A 22,941-nucleotide genomic window follows, 5' to 3' on the forward strand; every position below is an offset into this window, starting at 1 on the left:
TGTGCATGATATACTAAAGGATATAATTTTAATGACATATTAATTGAAATTATAATATTTCCTTTCTCTGTTTTAATTATATTATAAAAGAATATTTTTGCTAAAGTTAACGTCAAGACTTTATTTATAATAAAATCATAAGATTTACAAATTTTAACTTGTATAAATAAAAAATTAATATCATTTATTGTAGATAGCACTTAATTTATCTAAGAGTATTATATTTAAATCATATATTTAAAGCTAAAATAAAAATACAAAATAAATTATTATAATTTTATTTATTTTAAAATTATATTTAATTAATAATGAAAGTGTAACACAATCATTTTTGTAAAAACAATGTGCCCCGAGTGTTATTAATTTTTTTTATTATGTTGTTGAATTACAAATGTTTCATAAAGACAAGAGGTCTTTTAAAGAACAAATTAAATAATATCGTTTAATTTTTCATATTAAGCGAAATCCAATTTCTAAAACTGGACACTCTTGTGTAAACGTCTGGATATCCAAGCGAACAAGGAGTACCGAAAGATACGATTCCAATTTGAGTACCATTGGCTACCAAAGGTCCACCAGAATCGCCCTAGAAATATATAATGAAATTAATAATAAAATATCGTTACTTAATAATTAGCAATAACAAATTGCTAATTATTAAGTAAAACTCATTATAATAATTTTATTATTAAAATAAAAATTTTATCAATACATAATCAGATACTTTATTGTAATTTTTATATATCATTAATTCTCTGTTATGTTTTTACAATGCTGTATAGAAATATATAATTAATATTTATTTGTTTAATATAATATTAATAATAATAACGACTTACGTTGCACGCTCCTTTCCCTTTCTTCAAAGTGCAGATATGGCTATCTTTAATGGTCATTTTCTGATTTGTCTCTTCCTCTATCTGTGACTTGCAATCTTTCTGTGAGTAAACTACCAGTTGAATTTCTTGTAAGTTGTTAGGAGTATTTCCTCCAACCTGAAAAAATAAATGCTTTAAAAATTGAGTGCACAACAAATAATACATAAGAGCTAATAATTATGATCACAACGTTTTTCAATTTTATTTTTAATTTATCATTTATATGCAAAAAACGATATAATTCTCTAACAAGAATTTATTTTTAGGTATATGTAGTTAAATCTAAAAAATTCATGAATTCGACATTACCCTTGTAGTTCCCCAACCGGTTAACGTACAGGGCTTGCCTTCAAGATTTTTATCATCTGTCGCAAGTTTTACCGATTGCATTAAGTTGGTTGCACTAAATTTAATAGGATTGTTGAGATGGATAATGGCAATGTCATTAAGCAACTCAATTGGGCTGTAATCTTCGTGCATGGTAACACTTTTTATACCAAAAACCTCTCCTGTTTCATTCAGAAAGTTCGTGCCAGCGTGGATCTTGTATCCATCCAATCTTTTCCTAAAATATATAATTTTAAAATTCCATTTTAAAATTATATATTTTATTATTATAGACTTATTAGTATTTTATTATAATATTTTATTATTCTATTATTATTATATATTAAATATGATTATATATTTTATTATTATATATTAAAATATGAAAATTCCATATATTGATGTAGATTTGAATAACATACCATTTTGAATAAATACAATGCGCTGCGGTTAACACAGTACGATTATTGATGATTGATCCACCACATAAATGTGAGCCGTGAAATCTCAAGGACACTTGATATGGATATTTGCCGATGGGAGCATCCTTACCGCCGACAATACGAGAGGACGGAGCTCCTTAATGATGAAAATAAAATAATTTCGTTAACATCGTGTACATAAATATCTATATGGTTATTTTGTTTAAATAAGGCCAATTAAACGTCGCGGCGATTCAAAAACTAAATAAATTGTTTGAGAAAGTTATAATTTTATTTAGAAAAATATCTTTTTCAAAAGTTGTTATTAATGTCATATTAACTTTAAGATCCGTATTTAAGAAATATATAAAAAAGCGTTCTCCTTAAACCCATATAACTTGTGTATGATGTATCATTTATGTTAATAAATTATTTACGCGTACCTAAAATTTTGTGTATAAATGTCATATCTCACGTAATTAATCTTTTTTTGTATATTTGTATTAACGTAATATGTAATAGAGTAATATATATAAAAGTTATAAAACAGACTCTCGCATTATTAAAAACTTTTCTTATATTAAAAGATAATTGCTTTATGCATATATTATAAAAAGATGCATTACCTTTTTTTCCTTTTTCTTTCAATACCACTTTTTTAATTAATATATTTCTAATTTGTAAAGTCATACCTTGAGCTGTATATGCGATTAACACGAAACAAACAAACATGTGCATCTTCACAAATATGTTGTTGAAACTGGATAGTAAAGAACTGGATAGCAAGAGTATTTATAGAAGCATATTAACCAAGGCGAATATTATCTTTATCGTAATACATTGTTAAGTGCCAACGTTTCGTTAATATTGCAGTTTATTTTGTCAGGGCAGCCTTATAATGTGGTAACACATTAGTGATAACACATTATCAATCTGCTTCTCGTTCTGATGAAGTAAACTGCAACGTTCACGAAATGTTGGCATTTAACAATGTATCATGACATGGATAATATCCGTAAAAATATTAATGTTTTGATTTGTTCTTAATTTTTCTCATGTCACGATATGCCATATAACGAAATATCATTATTTACAATTTATTTTATGCAATTTTATATATCAATAAGAATAGTCTAGTTTTTATATGTGTTTCTTAAATTGTCATAATTTCATTTTTCTTAGAATAATCAGAATTCATGATCAAGTTTTTGATTAAAGTTCATAATTATAAATTTTTCTCTACTAGATATCTCTTTAATTTTATCTCAAAAAATTTCTCTTTGCTAAATTTGCGTCTCTCTTAAATGCATTTAACATTATAAAAGTAAAAAATTTTGCTTTTTAATAATATAAATAATAAAATAATATCGTTTACGCGGATAACAATAGCGTTTAACTTCTGTAACTAAAAGCATCAGTCTTCATACCGAAAAATAAAAAAAATAAAGAAATTATTATATTGTTAATTATAAATTTATTTAATTAATAAATATAGAGGATATAATATAGAGGATATAATATAGAGGATATAATATATTTTATAAAATAATTTTCTTAAACTGTGTTATTAATTGAATTACAAATAAAATGTACATATACAAATAAGACGGGAAAATTTTAAAAAACAAATTAAATAATCATTAAACGTTCCAGATTCTTGGTAATCCAAGATTCAAACCTGAACATTCTTATATGAACTTGTGTCTCTTGATGTCTGAATATCCAAGTTCGCAAGATATACTAAAGGACATAATTCTAATTAAATTTTAATTGAAATTATAATATTTCTTTTTATATCACTCTCTGTTTTAATTATATTTTAAAAAATTTTCTAAAATTCTAAAAAAATTTCTAAAAAAAGTAAATTACGAAAATGTCATTAATAAATAAAGATCTATTATCATTTTTTAATTACTAGCACTTTCAATGTCAGAAACATCATCAACATTTATTTCATTCAAAAAGTGAATCTTTCATTCACGTTGGCACAAATCTTTGTGGAAAGAATCTAACATATTTTCTTTTTAATAAGAAGAAAAGTATATACATATTTTACATTTTATGTCTATTGAGCATATAGAATTAATTTTATAATTAAATTCCATTCTAATAATAGAAATATACAATAAATCATACATTCCGTTCATTTAATGCACTTATTTCCATTCCTATTTGGTAATTGTTTCTATATTTTCAATATATTTATTCAGTAAAAATTAATTTAAATCTTGTAAAGTAAAAAGTTACAAGTTTTGTCTACTCTTTGATTTTGACAATATATAAATAATTAATTAAAAAGAGAAATTTTAGTCATAAACGTAAAATAAATTTTTACTAATATTTTAAATAAAAATTATTTGCATTGAGAAAAAAAGTATCGTATTCAAATGTATAAGAAATTGTAAACATTTAATTTAATATATATTTATATCAGTATTGAACGTATTGAATTTTGTACTATAATCTTTCTGTTTCTACACAAATTTCATTTATGTTTAATATATTTTAAATGAAATCTTTTTTTACTAAATTTTAAGTATCAGATTTATTTACAATAACATTTACAAATTTTAACTTTTATAATGACGAATAAATATTAATATTAATACGAATAATACGAAAAAAATATTAATATTAATATCGTTTACTGTGCATAACAATCGCGGTTAGTGTAACTGGGTGCATTATATATCTAAATATTATATTCAAAAATAAAAGAAAAGTAAAATTTAAATTACGTATGTTGTTATTTGTATTGAAATTTTATTTAACTAATAAAGAGAGCATGATACATTTTGGAAAAACAATTTGTTTAAATTGTATTATTAATTGAATTACAAATGTTATATAGATTAGGAAATCTTAAAGAACAAATTAAATAATATCGTTTAATTTTTCATATTAAGCGAAATCCACTCTCTAAAACTGGACACTCTTGTGAAAACGTCTGGATATCCAACCGCGCAAGGAGTACCGAAAGATACGATTCCAATTTGTTTTCCATTGGCCAACTCCACCAAAGGTCCACCAGAATCACCCTGGAATAAAAATGAAATTAATAATAAAATATCGTTACTATAACAATAATAAATTACTCATTAGTAAATAAAAGTTATTATAATCATTTCATTATCAAAATAAAAATTTTATTAATACGTAATCAGAACTTTTAGTGTTATAATTTTCATATTATATTATTAACTCCCCATTATGCTTTTACAATTTATGGAAATATATAATTAATAATGATTTGTGCTCAATATAATATTGAATGATAATAGCGGCTTACGTGACATGCTCCTTCTCCTTCCTTAGTCAAAGTGCAGATATGGCTATCTGTCACTCTCCATATCTCTGCCTCGCAGTCTTTCTGCGGATAAACTAACAATTCAATTTCTTGCAAGTTGTTAGAAGTATTTCCATCAAGCTGAAAAAATATATGCGTTAAGAATTGAAGTATACAAAAAAATAATACATAATGGCTAATACTGGTAATTAAAATGTTTTTCAGTTTTCCTTTCGATTTGTAACTTGTATATAAAAAATGATTCTCTAACGAGAATTTATATACACACACATATATATATATATATATATATATATATATATATATATAGAGTTAAATCTGGAAAATCCATGTATCATGAGTTCGATATTACCCTTGTAGTTCCCCAACCGGATAATATGCATGGTTTGCCTTCAAGATCTTTATCTTGTCGGCTCTCGTCTGTCGCAAGTTTTATCGGTTGTACTACATTGGTGTACTTAATAGGATTTTCAAGATGGAGAATGGCAATGTCATTAACGAGCAAATAGCTGTCGAAATCTTTGTTCACGCTGGCACTTTCTACATCATAAACATCTCCTGTTTCGTTCAAAAAGTTTGTGCCAGCATGGACCTTCAACTGATCTAACATATTTTCTCGCCTAATAATAAAGAAAAACATATCAGTATATATATATGTACATTTTTCGCATTTATGTCCATTTGACACAATTAGTTTTATAATGAAATTCCATTTTATATATTGATATAGATTTGAATAACATACCCCTCAACGCAATGCGCCGCGGTTAATATATTATATTCATTCAGGATAGATCCACCACATGAGTGTGAGCCTCGAAATCTCAAAGACACTTGATATGGATATTTGCCGATAGGAGCATCCTTACCACCAACGATACGAGGAGATGGAGCTCCTTAATGGTAATGGAAAATAAAATAATTTTGTTAACGTCATGCACATTAATGTCTATATTACTATTTTCTTTGAATAAAAACATTGAATGAAACATTGCGGCGATTCAAGAACTGAATGGATTCTTTGGAGAAAGTTATAAATTTATTTAAAAAAAAATTTGTTTTCAAAAGTTTTTATTGTTAGTGTTAATATTAACGTTAAAAGATACATATTTAAGGGATATACAGAAATCAGTACATATTCTTCTAGATTCATTTGTATAATTTGTTTAAGATGTATCATTTATATTAATATATTATTGACACACATGAAATTTTGTATATAAATGTTATATTTAATGTAATTAATTTTTTATATTTAATATTAAACATACAGCAATATGTATAGAAGTTATAAAACGGACACTCGTGTTATTATGAGGAATTTTTCTTAAGTTATATTAAAAAATATTGCTTTATCCATGAATTATAAAAAGATACATCTTCTTTTGCTTCTTCTCTCAGTATCTCTTTTTCCAATATTATCGTTTATAATTTATAAAGTCATACCTTGAGCGGTGTACGCCAAAGCAATTAACACGAAACAAACAAACATGTGCATCTTCACAAATATGTTGTTGAAACTGGATAGCAAAGAACTGGATAGCAAGGATATTTATAGAAGCATATTAACCAAGGCGAATATTATCTTTATCGTAATACATTGTTAAGTGCCAACGTTTCGTTAATATTGCAGTTTATTTTGTCAGGGCAGCCTTATAATGTGGTAACACATTAGTGATAACACATTATCAATCTGCTTCTCGTTCTGATGAAGTAAACTGCAACGTTCACGAAATGTTGGCATTTAACAATGTATCATGACATGGATAATATCCGTAAAAATATTAATGTTTTGATTTGTTCTTAATTTTTCTCATGTCACGATATGCCATATAACGAAATATCATTATTTACAATTTATTTTATGCAATTTTATATATCAATAAGAATAGTCTAGTTTTTATATGTGTTTCTTAAATTGTCATAATTTCATTTTTCTTAGAATAATCAGAATTCATGATGAAGTTTTTGATTAAAGTTCATAATTATAAATTTTTCTCTACTAGATATCTCTTTAATTTTATCTCAAAAAATTTCTCTTTGCTAAATTTGCGTCTCTCTTAAATGCATTTAACATTATAAAAGTAAAAAATTTTGCTTTTTAATAATATAAATAATAAAATAATATCGTTTACGCGGATAACAATAGCGTTTAACTTCTGTAACTAAAAGCATCAGTCTTCATACCGAAAAATAAAAAAAATAAAGAAATTATTATATTGTTAATTATAAATTTATTTAATTAATAAATATAGAGGATATAATATAGAGGATATAATATAGAGGATATAATATATTTTATAAAATAATTTTCTTAAACTGTGTTATTAATTGAATTACAAATAAAATGTACATATACAAATAAGACGGGAAAATTTTAAAAAACAAATTAAATAATCATTAAACGTTCCAGATTCTTGGTAATCCAAGATTCAAACCTGAACATTCTTATGTGAACTTGTGTCTCTTGATGTCTGAATATCCAAGTTCGCAAGATATACTAAAGGACATAATTCTAATTAAATTTTAATTGAAATTATAATATTTCTTTTTATATCACTCTCTGTTTTAATTATATCTTAAAAAATTTTCTCCTGCTAAATTTGTGTCAAGACAACTTATAATAAAATCATAAGATTTATAAATTTTGATTCATATAAATAAAAAGTTAATATCGTTTATTGTAGATAGTGCTAAATTTATCTAAAGGTGTTATTAATTGAATTATAAATGTTTCATAAAGTCGAGAGATATTTTAAAAAACAAACTAAATAATATTCATTATTTTTTTTTATATTTGTGTTAATCTAAGAAATGAATTTGGACACTCTGGACGTGTAAACGTCTGGATATCCAAGCCCGGAGTAACGAAAGATGCGATTCCAATTTGAGTACCATTGACTACCAAAGGTCCACCAGAATCGCCCTAAAATAAAAATAAAATTCATAATAAAATATCGTTACTATAACAAATTGCTAATTATTAAATAAAACTCATTATAATAATTTCATTATTAAAATAAAAATTTTATCGATACATCAGATACTTTATTATAATTTTCATATTATTAACTCTTTGTTATGCACTATTTACAATATGTTGTATAGAAATATATAATCAATATTTATTTGTTTAATACAATATTAATGATAATAATGACTTACGTTGCACGCTCCTTCCTTTTTCTTAATCAAAGATATGCACACTCCTTTCTTTTTCTTAATGCAGATATGATTATCTTTAATGATCACTTTCTGGTTTGCATCTTCCTCTACCTGTGACTTGTAATCTTTCTATGAATAAATTACCACTTGAATTTCTGGTAAATTGTTAAAAATATTTCCACCAACCTGAAAAAATAAATACTTTAAAAATTGAGTACACAACAAATGATACATAAGGGCTAATAATTATGATCACAATGTTTTTCAATTTTACCTTTAATTTGTCACTTATATGCAAAAAAGATGTAATTCTCTAACAGGAATTTATTTTTAGGTGTATGTAGTTAAATATAAAAAATCTATATCATGAGTTCGATATTACCTTTGTAGTTCTCTAACCGGTTAACGTACATGGCTTGTCTTCAAGATCTTTATTGTCGCAAGTTTTGTCGGTTGTACATTGGTGTATTTAATTATTATTAAGTATTAAGTATTAAGTATTAAGAATTTTTAAGATGGAGGATAGCAACGTCATTAATAAGCAAATCGCTGTCGAAATATTTATTGATGCTAGCACTTTCTATGCCATAAACATCTCCTGTTTCGTTCAAAAAGTTCGTGCCAGCATGGACCTTTTATCTAACGTATCTTTTATCCTAATAATAAGAAAAGTCATGTCAATATATGTGTATTTTGCATTCATGTCCATTTGACACATTAAAGAATTAGTTTTATAACAAAATTTTGGATTACATATTTCATTTATGAAATTATATATATTACAATATGAAAATTCATATGCTGATGTAGATTTGAATAACATACCCATGAATACAATGCGCTGCGGTTAACACATTACTGATTATTGATGATTGATCCACATAAATGTGAGCCATGAAATCTCAAGGACACTTGATATGGATATTTGCCGACGAGAGCATCCTTATCACCGACGATACGAGAGGACGGAGCTCCTTAATGATAAAAATAAAATAATTTTGTTAACATTGTGTACATAAATATTTATATGATTATTATGTTTAAATAAGGCCAATTAAACGTTGTTGGTTATCCAAAAATTAAATAAATTGTTTGAAAAAGTTATAATTTTATTTAGAAAAATATCTTCTTAAAAAATTATGTTATTAGTGTCATATTAACGTTAAGATACGTATTTAAGAAATACACAGAAATGTATTCTTCTAGATTCATTTAATTTGTGTATAATGTATCATTTACGTTAACAAATTATTTATGCGTCTAAATTTTTGTGTATAAATGCTACATTAAATCCTATAATGTAATTAATTCTTTCTTTACATATTTATATTAACATAATATGTCTAATACAGTAATATAAAAATTATAAAACAAACATTCGCGTTATCAAGGACTTTTTTATATTTAGAGATTAATTACTTTATGCATATATTAAAATTGTTTTATGCATTTATCTTCTTTTTCTTTCAATATTTCTTTTTCCAATATTATCATTTATGATTTGTAAAATCATACCTTGAGCGGTATGCAAATGTGATTAACAGAAAACAAGTAAATGCGTGCATCTTTATAAATATGTTGTTAAAACAAACTGGACGAAGCAAAATAAGTATACACTAAGATATTATCCATATCATACATTGTTAAATACCAACATTTTGTGAACATTATAATGTAGTTCTACTACATTATAAATTAACTAATATAGTTCATTTCGTCAAGACGCGGAGCAGCATAATAATATGATAATACATTGGTGATAACACATTGTCAGGCTGCTTCTCATTCTGATGAAGTCAACTACAATGTACACAAAACGTTAAAATTTAACAATGTATCATGATATTGATAATACCCGTAAGAATATTAATGGCTTTGATATTGCTTTTAATTTTTCTCATGTCACGATATCCCATATAATGAAATATTACTATTTATAATTTATTTGATACAATTTTGTATATCAATGAAGCTGATTGTGTTTTTATATATGTTTCTTAACTTATAATTTCATTTTTTCAGAATAATTAGAATTTATGCCTGTTTATCTGATAAAGAATATGATCCGATGAAACAATGGATCAAGGGATTCAGTTGAAAAATAAAGAGTTTATATTGAAAAATAGTATTATTGTAAGATCTCTATTGTTATAGTAATACAAATTATGACGTTCAAATATTGCGAAAAATATTACTGTAACCAAAAATCGATGACTTACTTTCCGAATGTTTTTACCATTCGACTACTGAGGCATGGTAATATTTATCGCAAAAAGTAGATAAGTAACGATAAAAGGAGATAGATAAGTAACCAGGAGAAACGTATTAGAATTATCTAAATAATTATTGCGATAAATACTACCACATGCCTTAATGGTCGAATAATTAAAACACTCGCATGAAAAATAAGTAATCCAGGTTCGATTCTTGATTGGGATAATATTTTTCGCAATAAAAGTTTCATTGAGTAAGGGATTGGTCGATTTTTCGGAAAAAATTATTTTTGATTTATTAAAAAGTAAATCGAGATATTGCTTTAAGCGGACTATGTGGCAAGTTGATAATTTAACAACATATACATACTTCACAATATAAAGCATTAACCTTGAATTTATGTATATTCAAGGAAACAAAAGAAAAATTATTTGACAATAAGAGTTTGTCTATCGATTAATGCTATGTATAATCTTTTTATTATTTTAAAACATATACGGCTTAAATTATTGTTTAGAAATTATTAGATTGTTATTTACAAATTTATTTAGTTTATAAATAAAAAAAGTCATATTTTATAAGAATAGTTTAATAGAATTCTTATATAGATAAAGTGACAGTTAACAAACAAATGAAATAGTATGGTTTAATTTTTCTATTTTCTATTTAGCAAGATCCATATCACGTAACTGGTCACTCTCGTGAAAATGTCTGCATATCCAAGTGCGCAAGGGGTACCAAAGGAAACAATACCAATTTGAACTCCATTGGCCACTAAAGGTCCACCGGAATCACCCTGAAATAAAGATACAATGAATAATAAAATGTTATCATTGTTACAATAACAAACTTCTTATTATTAAAAATTATTATAATTATTTCATTATTAAATAAAAAATTTCATCGATATGTGATCAGATATTTTTAATGTTGTAATTTTTTTACGTTGTATCTCCCTATTTACTTTTATTTTTAATGTTATATAAAAATATGTAATTAAAATTAATTTTTTGAATATGACATTAATGATTAATAGCTTACGTAGCATATTCCTTCTCCTATTTTAGTCAAAGTGCAGATATGATTGTTCGTCACTCCTTCTTCTATCATACACAGGCTTTGTGGATAAACCATCAGCTCAATTTCTTGTAAACTATTAGAAATCTCACTATCAAGCTGGAAAAAATAAATGCATTGAAAATTAAAACATGATGAACAATAAAACGACAACTAATAATTATAGCTAAAATGTTTTCTTATTTATTATTTTAAATAGAAGAATATAGATATTATATAGAATATAGATATTATATAGATTATATAGAAGATAGGTGATTCAAACACGGTTGGACAGAAGCTTTAGTGCTTATTGATTTATTATGTAAGTAAGCAGCATATAGTTGGCAATAAAGGCAAAATATTTTTTTCAATTTTTTGAAGAAATTCAAAAATTGAAAAAATTAATGTGTTAAAAATCATCGTTTGATCGTGTAACATCTGAATTGTCTATTTTCTCTATTAAGCATACCAGCATCCACATATACTTTTATATTAGTTTAATTTATTACAAAAAAATAAAAAGTAATAATTTTTTTAAAAAGCTACTTATTTTTGGATATATTAAATTTGAAAAATTTATATATATAATAAGTTTGATGTTACCTTTGTAAATCCCCATCCGGTTAATGTGCACGATGCGCCATCGAGATTTTTATCGGATGTCGCAAGTTCTATCGGTTGCACAAATGTATTGTATACGATAGGACTTTTAAGATGAATCACGGCAATATCATTAGCAAATGTAGAATTATCGATAATGTTCATAGTAACGCTCTGTATGTCATACACATCACCCGTTTCATTCAAAAAGTTTGTGCCAACGTGGACTTTTAGCAAGTCCAGTATATTTTCTCTCCTAAATAAAGAAAGCATATAAATATATATACCGCATCTCACTTAACATTATGATAAGGTAAAGAATTAATTATAAAGTTAAATAGTAATTCCACTAATAACATATTGATGTAATAAAATTCAAATTGTATAGTTCAAATAGTATTTAACGTACCCTCTAATGCAATGTGCCGCGGTTAACACGTTAAGATTATCGATAATTGATCCACTACATAAAAATACTACATTGAAAAATCTCAAAGATACTTGATATGGATATTTGCCGATAGGAGCATCCCTACCACCGATAATCTGAGGGGACGGAGCTCCTTGCATAAATAAAAGTAATTACATTAATATGCAAAATAATACTTTTTTTTATATAGAAGTTTGTATATTTTTAGTAAATGTATATGCAATAATCTAAACTAAAGTTATAAATATTGAACAATAGTGTGCAGTGTTATTTTTAATAAGAATTTCGTTTATATTAGAAAGTAATTTCTCTATGTATGTACTAAAAAAAAATATATATATTTCTTTCTCTATTCTTTTCTTCCTTTCGTAATTCTCTTTTTCTCCTGTTATAAGAAAAAGATTATAATAATTTAAAAATTTGTACCTTGTGCGGCATATACCAAAGCGATGAGTATAAAAAAAGCGTATTTATGCATCTTTGTAGATATATTGAGACTAGTGAAGTGAAGAAAGGATCTTATAAGTTTATATACCTCTAAGCTAGTTGTAACAAAGATATAAATCATCTTGTCAGTTGACACTTCTCGATTTTTCTCAAGTTGCGGTATCATATCGCAATATCTTATTACTTATATTGCACTTGTACAAGGTGTCCATGTAGCAACTATATTATCTCTCATAGGAAAGTAGAACAAATTATATTAAGTAAAAAGAATCCTGTATCATCTTGCAATTTTCGCAATAATTAAAAAGTTATTAATTTATATAAAGGAGCCAACATTTATGCAAAAGGCCAACATTACGAACGTTCATGACGCGCGACAAGATGTTTGAATATGACAAATAATAGGACATTTGTTTATAGTGCATACTTTCAATATGTTGCCATACACCTAGAAATCATGAACGTATGTAATACTGGGCTGTTCTTTTGTGCAAATGCTCGCTCATTCACAGATTTGTATACATTAGTAATTCTATATTTATTTCAAGAGCCACAAAGTGGTACAACATTTTTCTGTTCAATACAATACACTCTACTTACCCACGAGAGATGATTGTCAGACACCCTATATACTGATAAAAGTGACAGTTTCTTATTAAATTCATACTGTTTGCGTTCAGTTTTAACTTTCCGTAAAAAAAAAATTTAATATTTATATTTATTTATCTGATACACAATTTAACTTTTAATTTGTTCTTATCGATTCTATGTCCTCAATAGATTTCTCGATAATGTTATGTAAAAATCAATATATCTTTTGTAAAAAGTTACTAAAGTTATCTGATCTAAAATTTCAAAAAATTTGTAATTAATAAAAAATAAAATTTTTTATTTATAATTATCAAATAATTTAATAATATTTTAAATAGAAGTTATAATTTATATATTAAAAAAATTAATATTATATTTAAATAAGGTATAAAAAGATTATGTAAACATTTAGTTTTATACCTTATATTAAACTTACTAAAATTTGTAATTATATTATTTTACTTTTTTTTATCGGATTCACTTTTAATTATATCTTAATTATATCTTAAAAAATCTTTTTTGGCTAAATTTATATCAAGTTCAGTTATAATAACAATGTAAGATTAATAAATTTTTTATTTTAATAATATAAACAAAATGTTAATACTGCTTATTGTGAAGAATAATAGCGCAACTAAAAGTATATATCTAAATCTCATATATTAAAAAATAAAAAAAATTAATTATTATATTTTTATAGATTCTGACATTTTTTTATTAATAATGGGAAATATAATACACTTTATAAAAACAATTTGTTTAAAGCTTATTATTAATTATGTTACATAATGCATAAAACATAATTTAAATTATATGTGTACATATATATTTATAAATTTAATATGTTATTTATGTTTTATGTTTAAATAAATATAATTAAATAAATAACAAAATATTAGATACTTTTGTAAAATCCAAATATTCCAAATATTCAAGACAACAGATATAAAAAAAAATAATTTTAATTTAAGTTAATTACTAAAGATACATCAGAATCATCCAAGAATAAAAATAAAATTAATAAACATTAAAATCATCATTATTATAGCAATAACAAATTATTATTAAATAAATATTATTATTAAATAAAAATTATTATAAAAATAAAAGTTTTATTATTAAAATAAAAGTTTCATTTACATATATACAATTAAATTAAATTTTTAATATTATAATTTTCAATATTATTAACTCTCTCTTATACTTTTATAATGTTATAAAAATATAAAATTAATATTAATTTGCTTAATATAATAATATCAATGGCTTACGTGGCATGCTCTTTCTCCTTTTTTAATAAAAAATGCAAATATGACTGTTATTTCCTGTAATACTCTCTTGCACTCTCTTTCTACGAATAGATTAAATTCAATTTCTCACAATTCTTCACTTCTTTATTACTGCTTCCACGAACGTAAAATGGCAAATACACGTTAAGAATTTAAGTATAACAACGAATAAAATAACAAATAATTATCTAATATTTCTTTATTTGTTAATTCTAATTTGTTATGTGTTTATGTGTAAAAAATTATATGATTTTTTTTTTACAATATGTACAATATGTACAAAATGTACAAAAAAGCATTTATTTTTAGATATGTATTGTTAAATCTGAAAAAAATCTACGTATTGTGTTCGATATTATTCTTGTAGTTTCCCAATCAGATAATGTGACGGCTTACCTTCAAGATTTTTATTATCTATCAAGTTTTATCAATTGCACTAATTTGTTATATTTAATAGGTTTTTCAAAGTAAATTACGAAAATGTCATTAATAAATAAAGATCTATTATCATTTTTTAATTACTAGCACTTTCAATGTCAGAAACATCATTTATTTCATTCAAAAAGTGAATCTTTCATTCACGTTGGCACAAATCTTTGTGGAAAGAATCTAACATATTTTCTTTTTAATAATAAGAAAAGTATATACATATTTTACATTTTATGTCTATTGGGCATATAGAATTAATTTTATAATTAAATTCCATTCTAATAATAGAAATATACAATAAATCATACATTCCGTTCATTTAATGCACTTATTTCCATTCCTATTTGATAATTGTTTCTATATTTTCAATATATTTATTCAGTAAAAATTAATTTAAATCTTGTAAAGTAAAAAGTTACAAGTTTGTCTACTCTTTGATTTTGACAATATATAAATAATTAATTAAAAAGAGAAATTTTAGTCATAAACGTAAAATAAATTTTTAATAATATTTTAAATAAAAGTTATTTGCATTGAGAAAAAAAGTATCGTATTCAAATGTATAAGAAATTGTAAACATTTAATTTAATATATATTTATATCAGTATTGAACGTATTGAATTTTGTACTATAATCTTTCTGTTTCTACACAAATTTCATTTATGTTTAATATATTTTAAATGAAATCTTTTTTTACTAAATTTTAAGTATCAGATTTATTTACAATAACATTTACAAATTTTAACTTTTATAATGACAAATAAATATTAATATTAATACGAATAATACGAAAAAAATATTAATATTAATATCGTTTACTGTGCATAACAATCGCGGTTAGTGTAACTGGGTGCATTATATATCTAAATATTATATTCAAAAATAAAAGAAAAGTAAAATTTAAATTACGTATGTTGTTATTTGTATTGAAATTTTATTTAACTAATAAAGAGAGCATGATACATTTTGGAAAAACAATTTGTTTAAATTGTATTATTAATTGAATTACAAATGTTATATAGATTAGGAAATCTTAAAGAACAAATTAAATAATATCGTTTAATTTTTCATATTAAGCGAAATCCACTCTCTAAAACTGGACACTCTTGTGAAAACGTCTGGATATCCAACCGCGCAAGGAGTACCGAAAGATACGATTCCAATTTGTTTTCCATTGGCCAACTCCACCAAAGGTCCACCAGAATCACCCTGGAATAAAAATGAAATTAATAATAAAATATCGTTACTGTAACAATAATAAATTACTCATTAGTAAATAAAAGTTATTATAATCATTTCATTATCAAAATAAAAATTTTATTAATACGTAATCAGAACTTTTAGTATTATAATTTTCATATTTTATTATTAACTCCCCATTATGCTTTTACAATTTATGGAAATATATAATTAATAATGATTTGTGCTCAATATAATATTGAATGATAATAGCGGCTTACGTGACATGCTCCTTCTCCTTCCTTAGTCAAAGTGCAGATATGGCTATCTGTCACTCTCCATATCTCTGCCTCGCAATCTTTCTGCGGATAAACTAACAATTCAATTTCTTGCAAGTTGTTAGGAGTATTTCCACCAAGCTGAAAAAATATATACGTTAAGAATTGAAGTATACAAAAAAATAATACATAATGGCTAATACTGGTAATTAAAATGTTTTTCAGTTTTACTTTCAACTTGTATATAAAAAATGATTCTCTAACGAGAATTTATATATATATATATATATATATATATATATATATATATAGAGTTAAATCTAGAAAATCCATGTATCATGAGTTCGATATTACCCTTGTAGTTCCCCAACCGGATAATATGCATGGTTTGCCTTCAAGATCTTTATCTTGTCGGCTCTCGTCTGTCGCAAGTTTTATCGGTTGTACTACATTGGTGTACTTAATAGGATTTTCAAGATGGAGAATGGCAATGTCATTAACGAGCAAATAGCTGTCGAAATCTTTGTTCACGCTGGCACTTTCTACATCATAAACATCTCCTGTTTCGTTCAAAAAGTTTGTGCCAGCATGGACCTTCAACTGATCTAACATATTTTCTCGCCTAATAATAAAGAAAAACATATCAGTATATATATGTATACATTTTTCGCATTTATGTCCATTTGACACAATTAGTTTTATAATGAAATTCCATTTTATATATTGATACAGATTTGAATAACATACCCCTCAACGCAATGCGCCGCGGTTAATATATTATATTCATTCAGGATAGATCCACCACATGAGTGTGAGCCTCGAAATCTCAAAGACACTTGATATGGATATTTGCCGATAGGAGCATCCTTACCACCAACGATACGAGGAGATGGAGCTCCTTAATGGTAATGGAAAATAAAATAATTTTGTTAACGTCATGCACATTAATATCTATATTACTATTTTCTTTGAATAAAAACATTGAATGAAACATTGCGGCGATTCAAGAACTGAATGGATTCTTTGGGGAAAGTTATAAATTTATTTAAAAAAAAAATTTGTTTTCAAAAGTTTTTATTGTTAGTGTTAATATTAACGTTAAAAGATACATATTTAAGGGATATACAGAAATCAGTATATATTCTTCTAGATTCATTTGTATAATTTGTTTAAGATGTATCATTTATATTAATATATTATTGACATACATGAAATTTTGTATATAAATGTTATATTTAATGTAATTAATTTTTTATATTTAATATTAAACGTACAGCAATATGTATAGAAGTTATAAAACGGACACTCGTGTTATTATGAGGAACTTTTCTTAAGTTATATTAAAAAATATTGCTTTATCCATGAATTATAAAAAGATACATCTTTTTTTGCTTCTTCTCTCAGTATCTCTTTTTCTAATATTATCGTTTATAATTTATAAAGTCATACCTTGAGCGGTGTACGCCAAAGCAATTAACACGAAACAAACAAACGCGTGCATCTTTACAGACATGTTGTTGAAACAAACTGAAGCAAAGAGACTTTGAAGCAAATAAATGCATTTATAGTTTATATAACTTATTGAAACAAAGATATAAATCACATGCCTGTGACATTGCTTTTAATTTTTCTCATGTCACGATATATCTCATACGATAAAATATTATTATTTATAGTTTATTTTATATATCTTTACATATCAATAAAAATTATAGTTTTTTAATATATGTTTCTTAACTTGTTATAACTTTCCCTAGAATAATCAGGATTTCTCCCCCTCCCCCCCCCCCTCCCCGTTTATTTTATGAACAGTCTGATTAAATCTTATCTAGCATTACTATGTAACATTTGCTCCTGTGATATCGTCTGTGATAGATTGATAAATAATAATAAAAATCAATATATGAGTAGTCAATAATTATCAACAATGATACTTAAAATTTATTTCACACTATTGCATTACTGATTACGAACGTATAATGTCTGTGTACTTTCTCTCATCATGGTCTCTTTTTCATTTGAAGGATTTTCGACAATCAGTTATATTATCGTAAGATTAACCATGGCCGCTCCGCTTTCTATTTGCATAAAAAAAGAGCGTATATAGTGATTTGTTTTTTTGGAAAATATATCAGAAACCAAAGTCCATTAAAGAATGTCAAGAAGTGAAAATAGTGTGAGGAAATAATGTACTGGCGTAATAGATTGTTTACGAATGGAAAGTACAATAAGTTGCACAAATGTCATAGACAACATAGAAAAAAAAAATTGGACGCCCGTCCACCATCGAATACGATATTGAACCAGCGTGTAACATGATTCTATCGGATAAATGGGTGACTATTAATGATAAAATCGTAATTTTTTTTCTCAGATTAAGAACTGAAAGAAACAGTGTATGTGTAACTTGTCTCTTAACCGAAAACATGTTTTTCTGAGGGTATAAAAAAGCTTATGCACCAATGAATCAAATGCATTGAAAAACAAAGGACTACATTAAAAATGAAGTTATTGAAATCTCTATTGTTATTATAATAAGAATTGTGATTACATTGCGGATAATTATTGATTCACTTTTGTAAATTTTGTAAAGAGTTACGTACAATTTTGTTTAGTGCAAATTAATCAGGAATTAGTTTTAAGTTTCGATAGAGCTATAATTAAAATTATAATAGCTATAATTAAAATTAAATTAAATAATAAAAAGTTTTTTCGGAAATTATTAAAATAATTTTCATGGTTCTTCGAATTTCTTTAAAAATTTCTTTAAAAATAAATTGAATAATGATTTAATTTAGTTCTAAAAAATTATAAAAATTATGACCAAAATAGCAAAAATATAATAATTTCTTTAAATCTCTTTAATATCTTTTTAAATATTTTTAAATTAATATTAATTTTATTTAATTTTTTAAAATTAAAAATCAGAAATAATATAATCAGAAAAAAGATTAAAATGTCAAATATATGTCAAAGAAAATGAATCAAATATATGTTAACTCACAATCAATGGAAAAGTGAATAAAAAAATAGATAGTTTTGTCTTATGATTTTGCAACTATCTTTTTAAAACAAAAATATTCTATTTAAATAAAATATAAGAAATATTGTATTTGAACATTATATTTAAATAATATGTATATTTTTTCAAATAATTATAGCATTATACAAAGATGTTTAGGCATGAGACGCGCAGACAAAAATAATTATTTATATATTCACATTTAATAATCTTCAGAAAATTTTTATTAGTAATAATTTCCAATTTTCTTTTTTAACATGCACAATTATAATTATATATATAAAATGTTTCATAACGGAATTATACGGAATTTATACTTATAAAATAAGTATCAAAAAATTAACATATTTAAATAATAATATGTGTATAAAATAATATCTCATTTTATCTTTGTTCTTAATTATTGAACCATGTTTTGTTGAATCCAATCTGTGAATGAGGTCACTCTAGTGAATACATCAGGAGCACCACGAGCACACGGTATACCGAAGGAAACAATACCGATTTGAGCACCATTGGCAACAAGAGGACCACCAGAATCACCCTGGAAATTTAATAGAAATACAATAACTAATTGTTTGTAAAATTTATAATTTTAAATAGTTTAATTTATTTATCTGATTTAATTATTGTCATTTACTTAATTATGACATGAGTTATTTCCTCCAAAAATAAATTATAAATATTTATATAGCTCCAATATATTTGTAGCTTTCACAATAAATAAATTAAAGATAATTTTGAAATAAATAATTTTATATATTGATAGTAAATTTGCAACTTAACATTATATCCTATTTAAATATTTTTAGTATCTATAATATTGTATAATTTTATAATTCTTTTTTTTTACAGAAAAAAATTAGAATTATTAAAAAGTTAGAATTACTATATATTTCGAGAAAGAAATGAGATAAATAACGAGATACGAATACTTTTTTTATTTATGACATGTAGTGATATTTTAGATAATAAAATTTGTAAACAAATACTTACGTGACATGCACCTTCGCCTGCTTTCGTGAGCGTGCAAATGTGACTAGATTGTACTTGCCAGTGTCTTAGGCTACATTTGCCTTGATCATAAACATTCAACTCAATCTCTTGTAAATTGTTAGGGACTCGACCACCAAACTGAAAATAAATAAGAAGTTTATTGTAAATGCATACGTTACAAGAAATTTATTAAAGATTCTATTTTAGTTTTGTGTGTTTTATGTGCGTGTATTTATAAAATTTTTATGTAAATCAGAAAAGTGAAGATTTCGAAATTTGGCAATAAATATATTGTGCTTTATATATAGCTTTTTATTTTTCTATACATAGTTTTTATTGTCATCATATCATAAAATATGTTTAAAAATGTAATTATGTTTATTATTAATAACGTTGTAAAAAAAATATAGAAGAATATTTAAAGAAACAAAACTTTTCTATTTTGCTAAACTTTTTAATTTAAATCCACTAAATATTAGCGATTATTTTTATTGTATAACAATATTGTATAACAATAATTTGTTTTATTTTCAGCTTACCGAAGTTGTTCCCCATCCAGTTAAAGTGCACTTAGAGCCAGGAGCAACATCATCAGTTGCAATTTCTATGGGTTGTACATATTTGGTGTACTCAATGGGAGTTGACAAAATAAGTAAACCGACGTCGTTGTTCAATGCAAAAGAATTGAAACCTTTATGAGCAATAGCTTGTTTTACTGTATACACTGTACCAGACTCGCTTAACAGAGTTGTACCGGTATGGACAGTTACTCCTTTCAGAGCGGAAGGATTCGACGAGTAACTATTAAAGAAATATATTTTAATTGTTAATTATTTTTCTGTTCTCTGACTTTTTTCTTAAATATGATAAAGAAAATTCTATCTTGTAAAATATATTACTTTTTCGTATATAAAAGAAAATTATATGATTCTTAAAAAAGATTAAATGGGATATTATTTTTTTTTTGTTTCTTTTTGGAGGAACCAATCTCACAGTACCCCGTAAGTCATTTAAATGACTCTAACAAATTATAAAAACTATAAAAGAAATTTTCTCGCTACTTTTAATAATTTAAAAAAAAAAAACATTCTAACACTTTAGATGATACATTTGTATATAAGAGTAAAATACGTACGCTACTATACAATGAGCGGCAGTAAGAATGGTGTGCTCATTGAGAATAGATCCGCCACAAAAGTGATTGTCGTATCGTCGTAGAGATACTTGATATGGGTATTTACCAACCGGAGCATCTTTTCCACCAACAATATGAGTATTTGGGAAGCCTATAAGGATATATACGTACAAATCAAATTTATGTTATAATAATTTTTAACGTACTTTTGAAAACATAAATAATTATAACTATTTGTTATTCTATTAAGTTGTTGCTATTAATAAATATATAGTACGCAATGTTACATTTTTAACATTAAAATTTAGTAAAGAGAATGTCCACAATTGATTTTCTCTAATAGACAATTATAAAAAAACATAAATGTATTTAAAAAATATTAAAAAATATTATTTAACAACCTTATTTTTAAATAATAGATATCTTTTTATACATAATACTTAATTTAAAATTTAACTTAATAAATGTAAGATAAAGTATTTTTTTAAAGTAATTTATATATAAATTTATAATTTTAATTTTATTTTTAAATTTAAATTTTATTTTATACATATAGAAAATTCAAAGTTTCTGTGACTTTGCTATTTTGAACTGTAAGTCGTAAAAATAAAACCTTTAAAATAATAGTAACAGTATATATAAGTGTGAATCTTTAATATTGTTGTATGTTTAAAATTAATTTTATTTGTATTCACTTACCGTGAACGGCTACAGTTAAGCAGGCAATTAACAAGACAATGAACGCGTGCATGTTGAAAGTGTACTGGTATTAATGAAGCTTCATACGTTTATATAGTCATTTTGAGTACAGATATCGTACTTTGGAATGTGTACATGTATACAATACAAAAATAAAATATGCTTAATCTGCAATAGATCAATAGATAATCAAACTCTTTCGAAATGATTTTGATAACTTATGCTAAGAGACGTGAGATTGAATTGTATATCTGCGAAGATTTCTATCTTTCAGAAAAATTTTGAAATCTTTAACTTTGAAATCTAGAATAAATCTTTATCTGATGTAATCGATATAATTATTATCTAAAAACTACTGCGTAAAATGCGTACTCATTGAGTTATTTTAAATATTCGGATTTACAAAATAGATCATTAATGATAGATATAATAATAGATTATAAATCTCTCTCATATTGGCGCCATATTTTGTAA

The 22,941-nt window shown here is 24.7% G+C and overlaps 5 protein-coding genes and 1 pseudogene across 6 annotated transcripts; all 6 read right to left on the reverse strand.

Moving 5' to 3' along the window:
• Positions 1-262: 262 nt before the first annotated feature.
• Positions 263-3,072, reverse strand: LOC148934693 (chymotrypsin-1-like). Its single transcript, XM_089084154.1, has 5 exons — positions 2,320-3,072; positions 1,628-1,784; positions 1,188-1,443; positions 840-995; positions 263-586 (listed from the first exon to the last, which is right to left on the reverse strand). The coding sequence occupies exons 1-5, from the start codon at positions 2,363-2,365 to the stop codon at positions 443-445; spliced, it is 759 nt and encodes a 252-aa protein (XP_088940280.1). The 5' UTR covers positions 2,366-3,072; the 3' UTR covers positions 263-442.
• Positions 3,073-4,370: 1,298 nt separating this feature from the next.
• On the reverse strand, positions 4,371-6,507 carry LOC148934694 (chymotrypsin-1-like). The gene is made up of 5 exons (XM_089084153.1): positions 6,381-6,507; positions 5,680-5,830; positions 5,287-5,554; positions 4,917-5,054; positions 4,371-4,665 (listed from the first exon to the last, which is right to left on the reverse strand). Exons 1-5 carry the CDS (start codon positions 6,430-6,432, stop codon positions 4,516-4,518), a joined length of 759 nt encoding a protein of 252 aa, XP_088940279.1. The 5' UTR covers positions 6,433-6,507; the 3' UTR covers positions 4,371-4,515.
• A 1,162-nt stretch (positions 6,508-7,669) lies between these two features.
• LOC148934695 (chymotrypsin-1-like) lies at positions 7,670-10,000 on the reverse strand (annotated as a pseudogene).
• Positions 10,001-10,769: 769 nt separating this feature from the next.
• LOC148934696 (chymotrypsin-1-like) lies at positions 10,770-12,927 on the reverse strand. 2 transcript variants are annotated; one of them, XM_089084149.1, is made up of 5 exons: positions 12,829-12,927; positions 12,382-12,535; positions 11,976-12,228; positions 11,355-11,489; positions 10,770-11,109 (listed from the first exon to the last, which is right to left on the reverse strand). In XM_089084149.1, exons 1-5 carry the CDS (start codon positions 12,878-12,880, stop codon positions 10,969-10,971), a joined length of 735 nt encoding a protein of 244 aa, XP_088940275.1. In that variant the 5' UTR covers positions 12,881-12,927; the 3' UTR covers positions 10,770-10,968. The 2 variants fall into 2 exon arrangements, with proteins under 2 accessions (XP_088940275.1, XP_088940276.1); XM_089084150.1 differs by having other exon boundaries at positions 12,382-12,532; positions 12,829-12,926.
• A 3,145-nt stretch (positions 12,928-16,072) lies between these two features.
• LOC105433468 (chymotrypsin-1-like) lies at positions 16,073-18,188 on the reverse strand. The gene is made up of 5 exons (XM_025219917.2): positions 18,065-18,188; positions 17,363-17,513; positions 16,970-17,237; positions 16,619-16,756; positions 16,073-16,367 (listed from the first exon to the last, which is right to left on the reverse strand). Exons 1-5 carry the CDS (start codon positions 18,126-18,128, stop codon positions 16,218-16,220), a joined length of 771 nt encoding a protein of 256 aa, XP_025075702.2. The 5' UTR covers positions 18,129-18,188; the 3' UTR covers positions 16,073-16,217.
• A 1,650-nt stretch (positions 18,189-19,838) lies between these two features.
• LOC105433469 (chymotrypsin-1-like) lies at positions 19,839-22,566 on the reverse strand. The gene is made up of 5 exons (XM_025219918.2): positions 22,468-22,566; positions 21,769-21,919; positions 21,173-21,434; positions 20,634-20,771; positions 19,839-20,181 (listed from the first exon to the last, which is right to left on the reverse strand). Exons 1-5 carry the CDS (start codon positions 22,517-22,519, stop codon positions 20,038-20,040), a joined length of 747 nt encoding a protein of 248 aa, XP_025075703.2. The 5' UTR covers positions 22,520-22,566; the 3' UTR covers positions 19,839-20,037.
• Positions 22,567-22,941: the final 375 nt, after the last annotated feature.

Source organism: Pogonomyrmex barbatus, unplaced genomic scaffold (genome assembly GCF_055798465.1).
Source record: "Pogonomyrmex barbatus isolate J1 unplaced genomic scaffold, ASM5579846v1 scaffold8, whole genome shotgun sequence".
Taxonomy (NCBI): Eukaryota; Metazoa; Arthropoda; class Insecta; order Hymenoptera; family Formicidae; genus Pogonomyrmex; species Pogonomyrmex barbatus.

Excerpts from the sequence above, each read along its gene's own strand:
- LOC148934693 (XM_089084154.1), bottom strand. The coding sequence starts at position 2,365 with ATGCACATGTTTGTTTGTTTCGTGTTAATCGCATATACAGCTCAAG. Across the intron at positions 1,444-1,627 it reads CATTGTATTTATTCAAAATG|GAAAAGATTGGATGGATACA; the intron begins GTATGTTATTCA and ends TATATATTTTAG. Across the intron at positions 996-1,187 it reads CCGGTTGGGGAACTACAAGG|GTTGGAGGAAATACTCCTAA; the intron begins GTAATGTCGAAT and ends TTATTTTTTCAG.
- LOC105433469 (XM_025219918.2), bottom strand. The coding sequence starts at position 22,519 with ATGCACGCGTTCATTGTCTTGTTAATTGCCTGCTTAACTGTAGCCGTT. Across the intron at positions 21,435-21,768 it reads GCCGCTCATTGTATAGTAGC|TTACTCGTCGAATCCTTCCG; the intron begins GTACGTATTTTA and ends TTTCTTTAATAG. Across the intron at positions 20,182-20,633 it reads CAGGCGAAGGTGCATGTCAC|GGTGATTCTGGTGGTCCTCT; the intron begins GTAAGTATTTGT and ends TTAAATTTCCAG.
- LOC148934694 (XM_089084153.1), bottom strand. The coding sequence starts at position 6,432 with ATGCACATGTTTGTTTGTTTCGTGTTAATTGCTTTGGCGTACACCGCT. Across the intron at positions 5,831-6,380 it reads TTTGGCGTACACCGCTCAAG|GAGCTCCATCTCCTCGTATC; the intron begins GTATGACTTTAT and ends ATTACCATTAAG. Across the intron at positions 5,555-5,679 it reads GCGGCGCATTGCGTTGAGGG|GCGAGAAAATATGTTAGATC; the intron begins GTATGTTATTCA and ends CTTTATTATTAG.
- LOC105433468 (XM_025219917.2), bottom strand. The coding sequence starts at position 18,128 with ATGTCTGTAAAGATGCACGCGTTTGTTTGTTTCGTGTTAATTGCTTTG. Across the intron at positions 17,514-18,064 it reads TTTGGCGTACACCGCTCAAG|GAGCTCCATCTCCTCGTATC; the intron begins GTATGACTTTAT and ends ATTACCATTAAG. Across the intron at positions 17,238-17,362 it reads GCGGCGCATTGCGTTGAGGG|GCGAGAAAATATGTTAGATC; the intron begins GTATGTTATTCA and ends CTTTATTATTAG.
- LOC148934696 (XM_089084149.1), bottom strand. The coding sequence starts at position 12,880 with ATGCATAAATACGCTTTTTTTATACTCATCGCTTTGGTATATGCCGCA. Across the intron at positions 12,536-12,828 it reads TTTGGTATATGCCGCACAAG|GAGCTCCGTCCCCTCAGATT; the intron begins GTACAAATTTTT and ends TATTTATGCAAG. Across the intron at positions 12,229-12,381 it reads GCGGCACATTGCATTAGAGG|GAGAGAAAATATACTGGACT; the intron begins GTACGTTAAATA and ends TTCTTTATTTAG.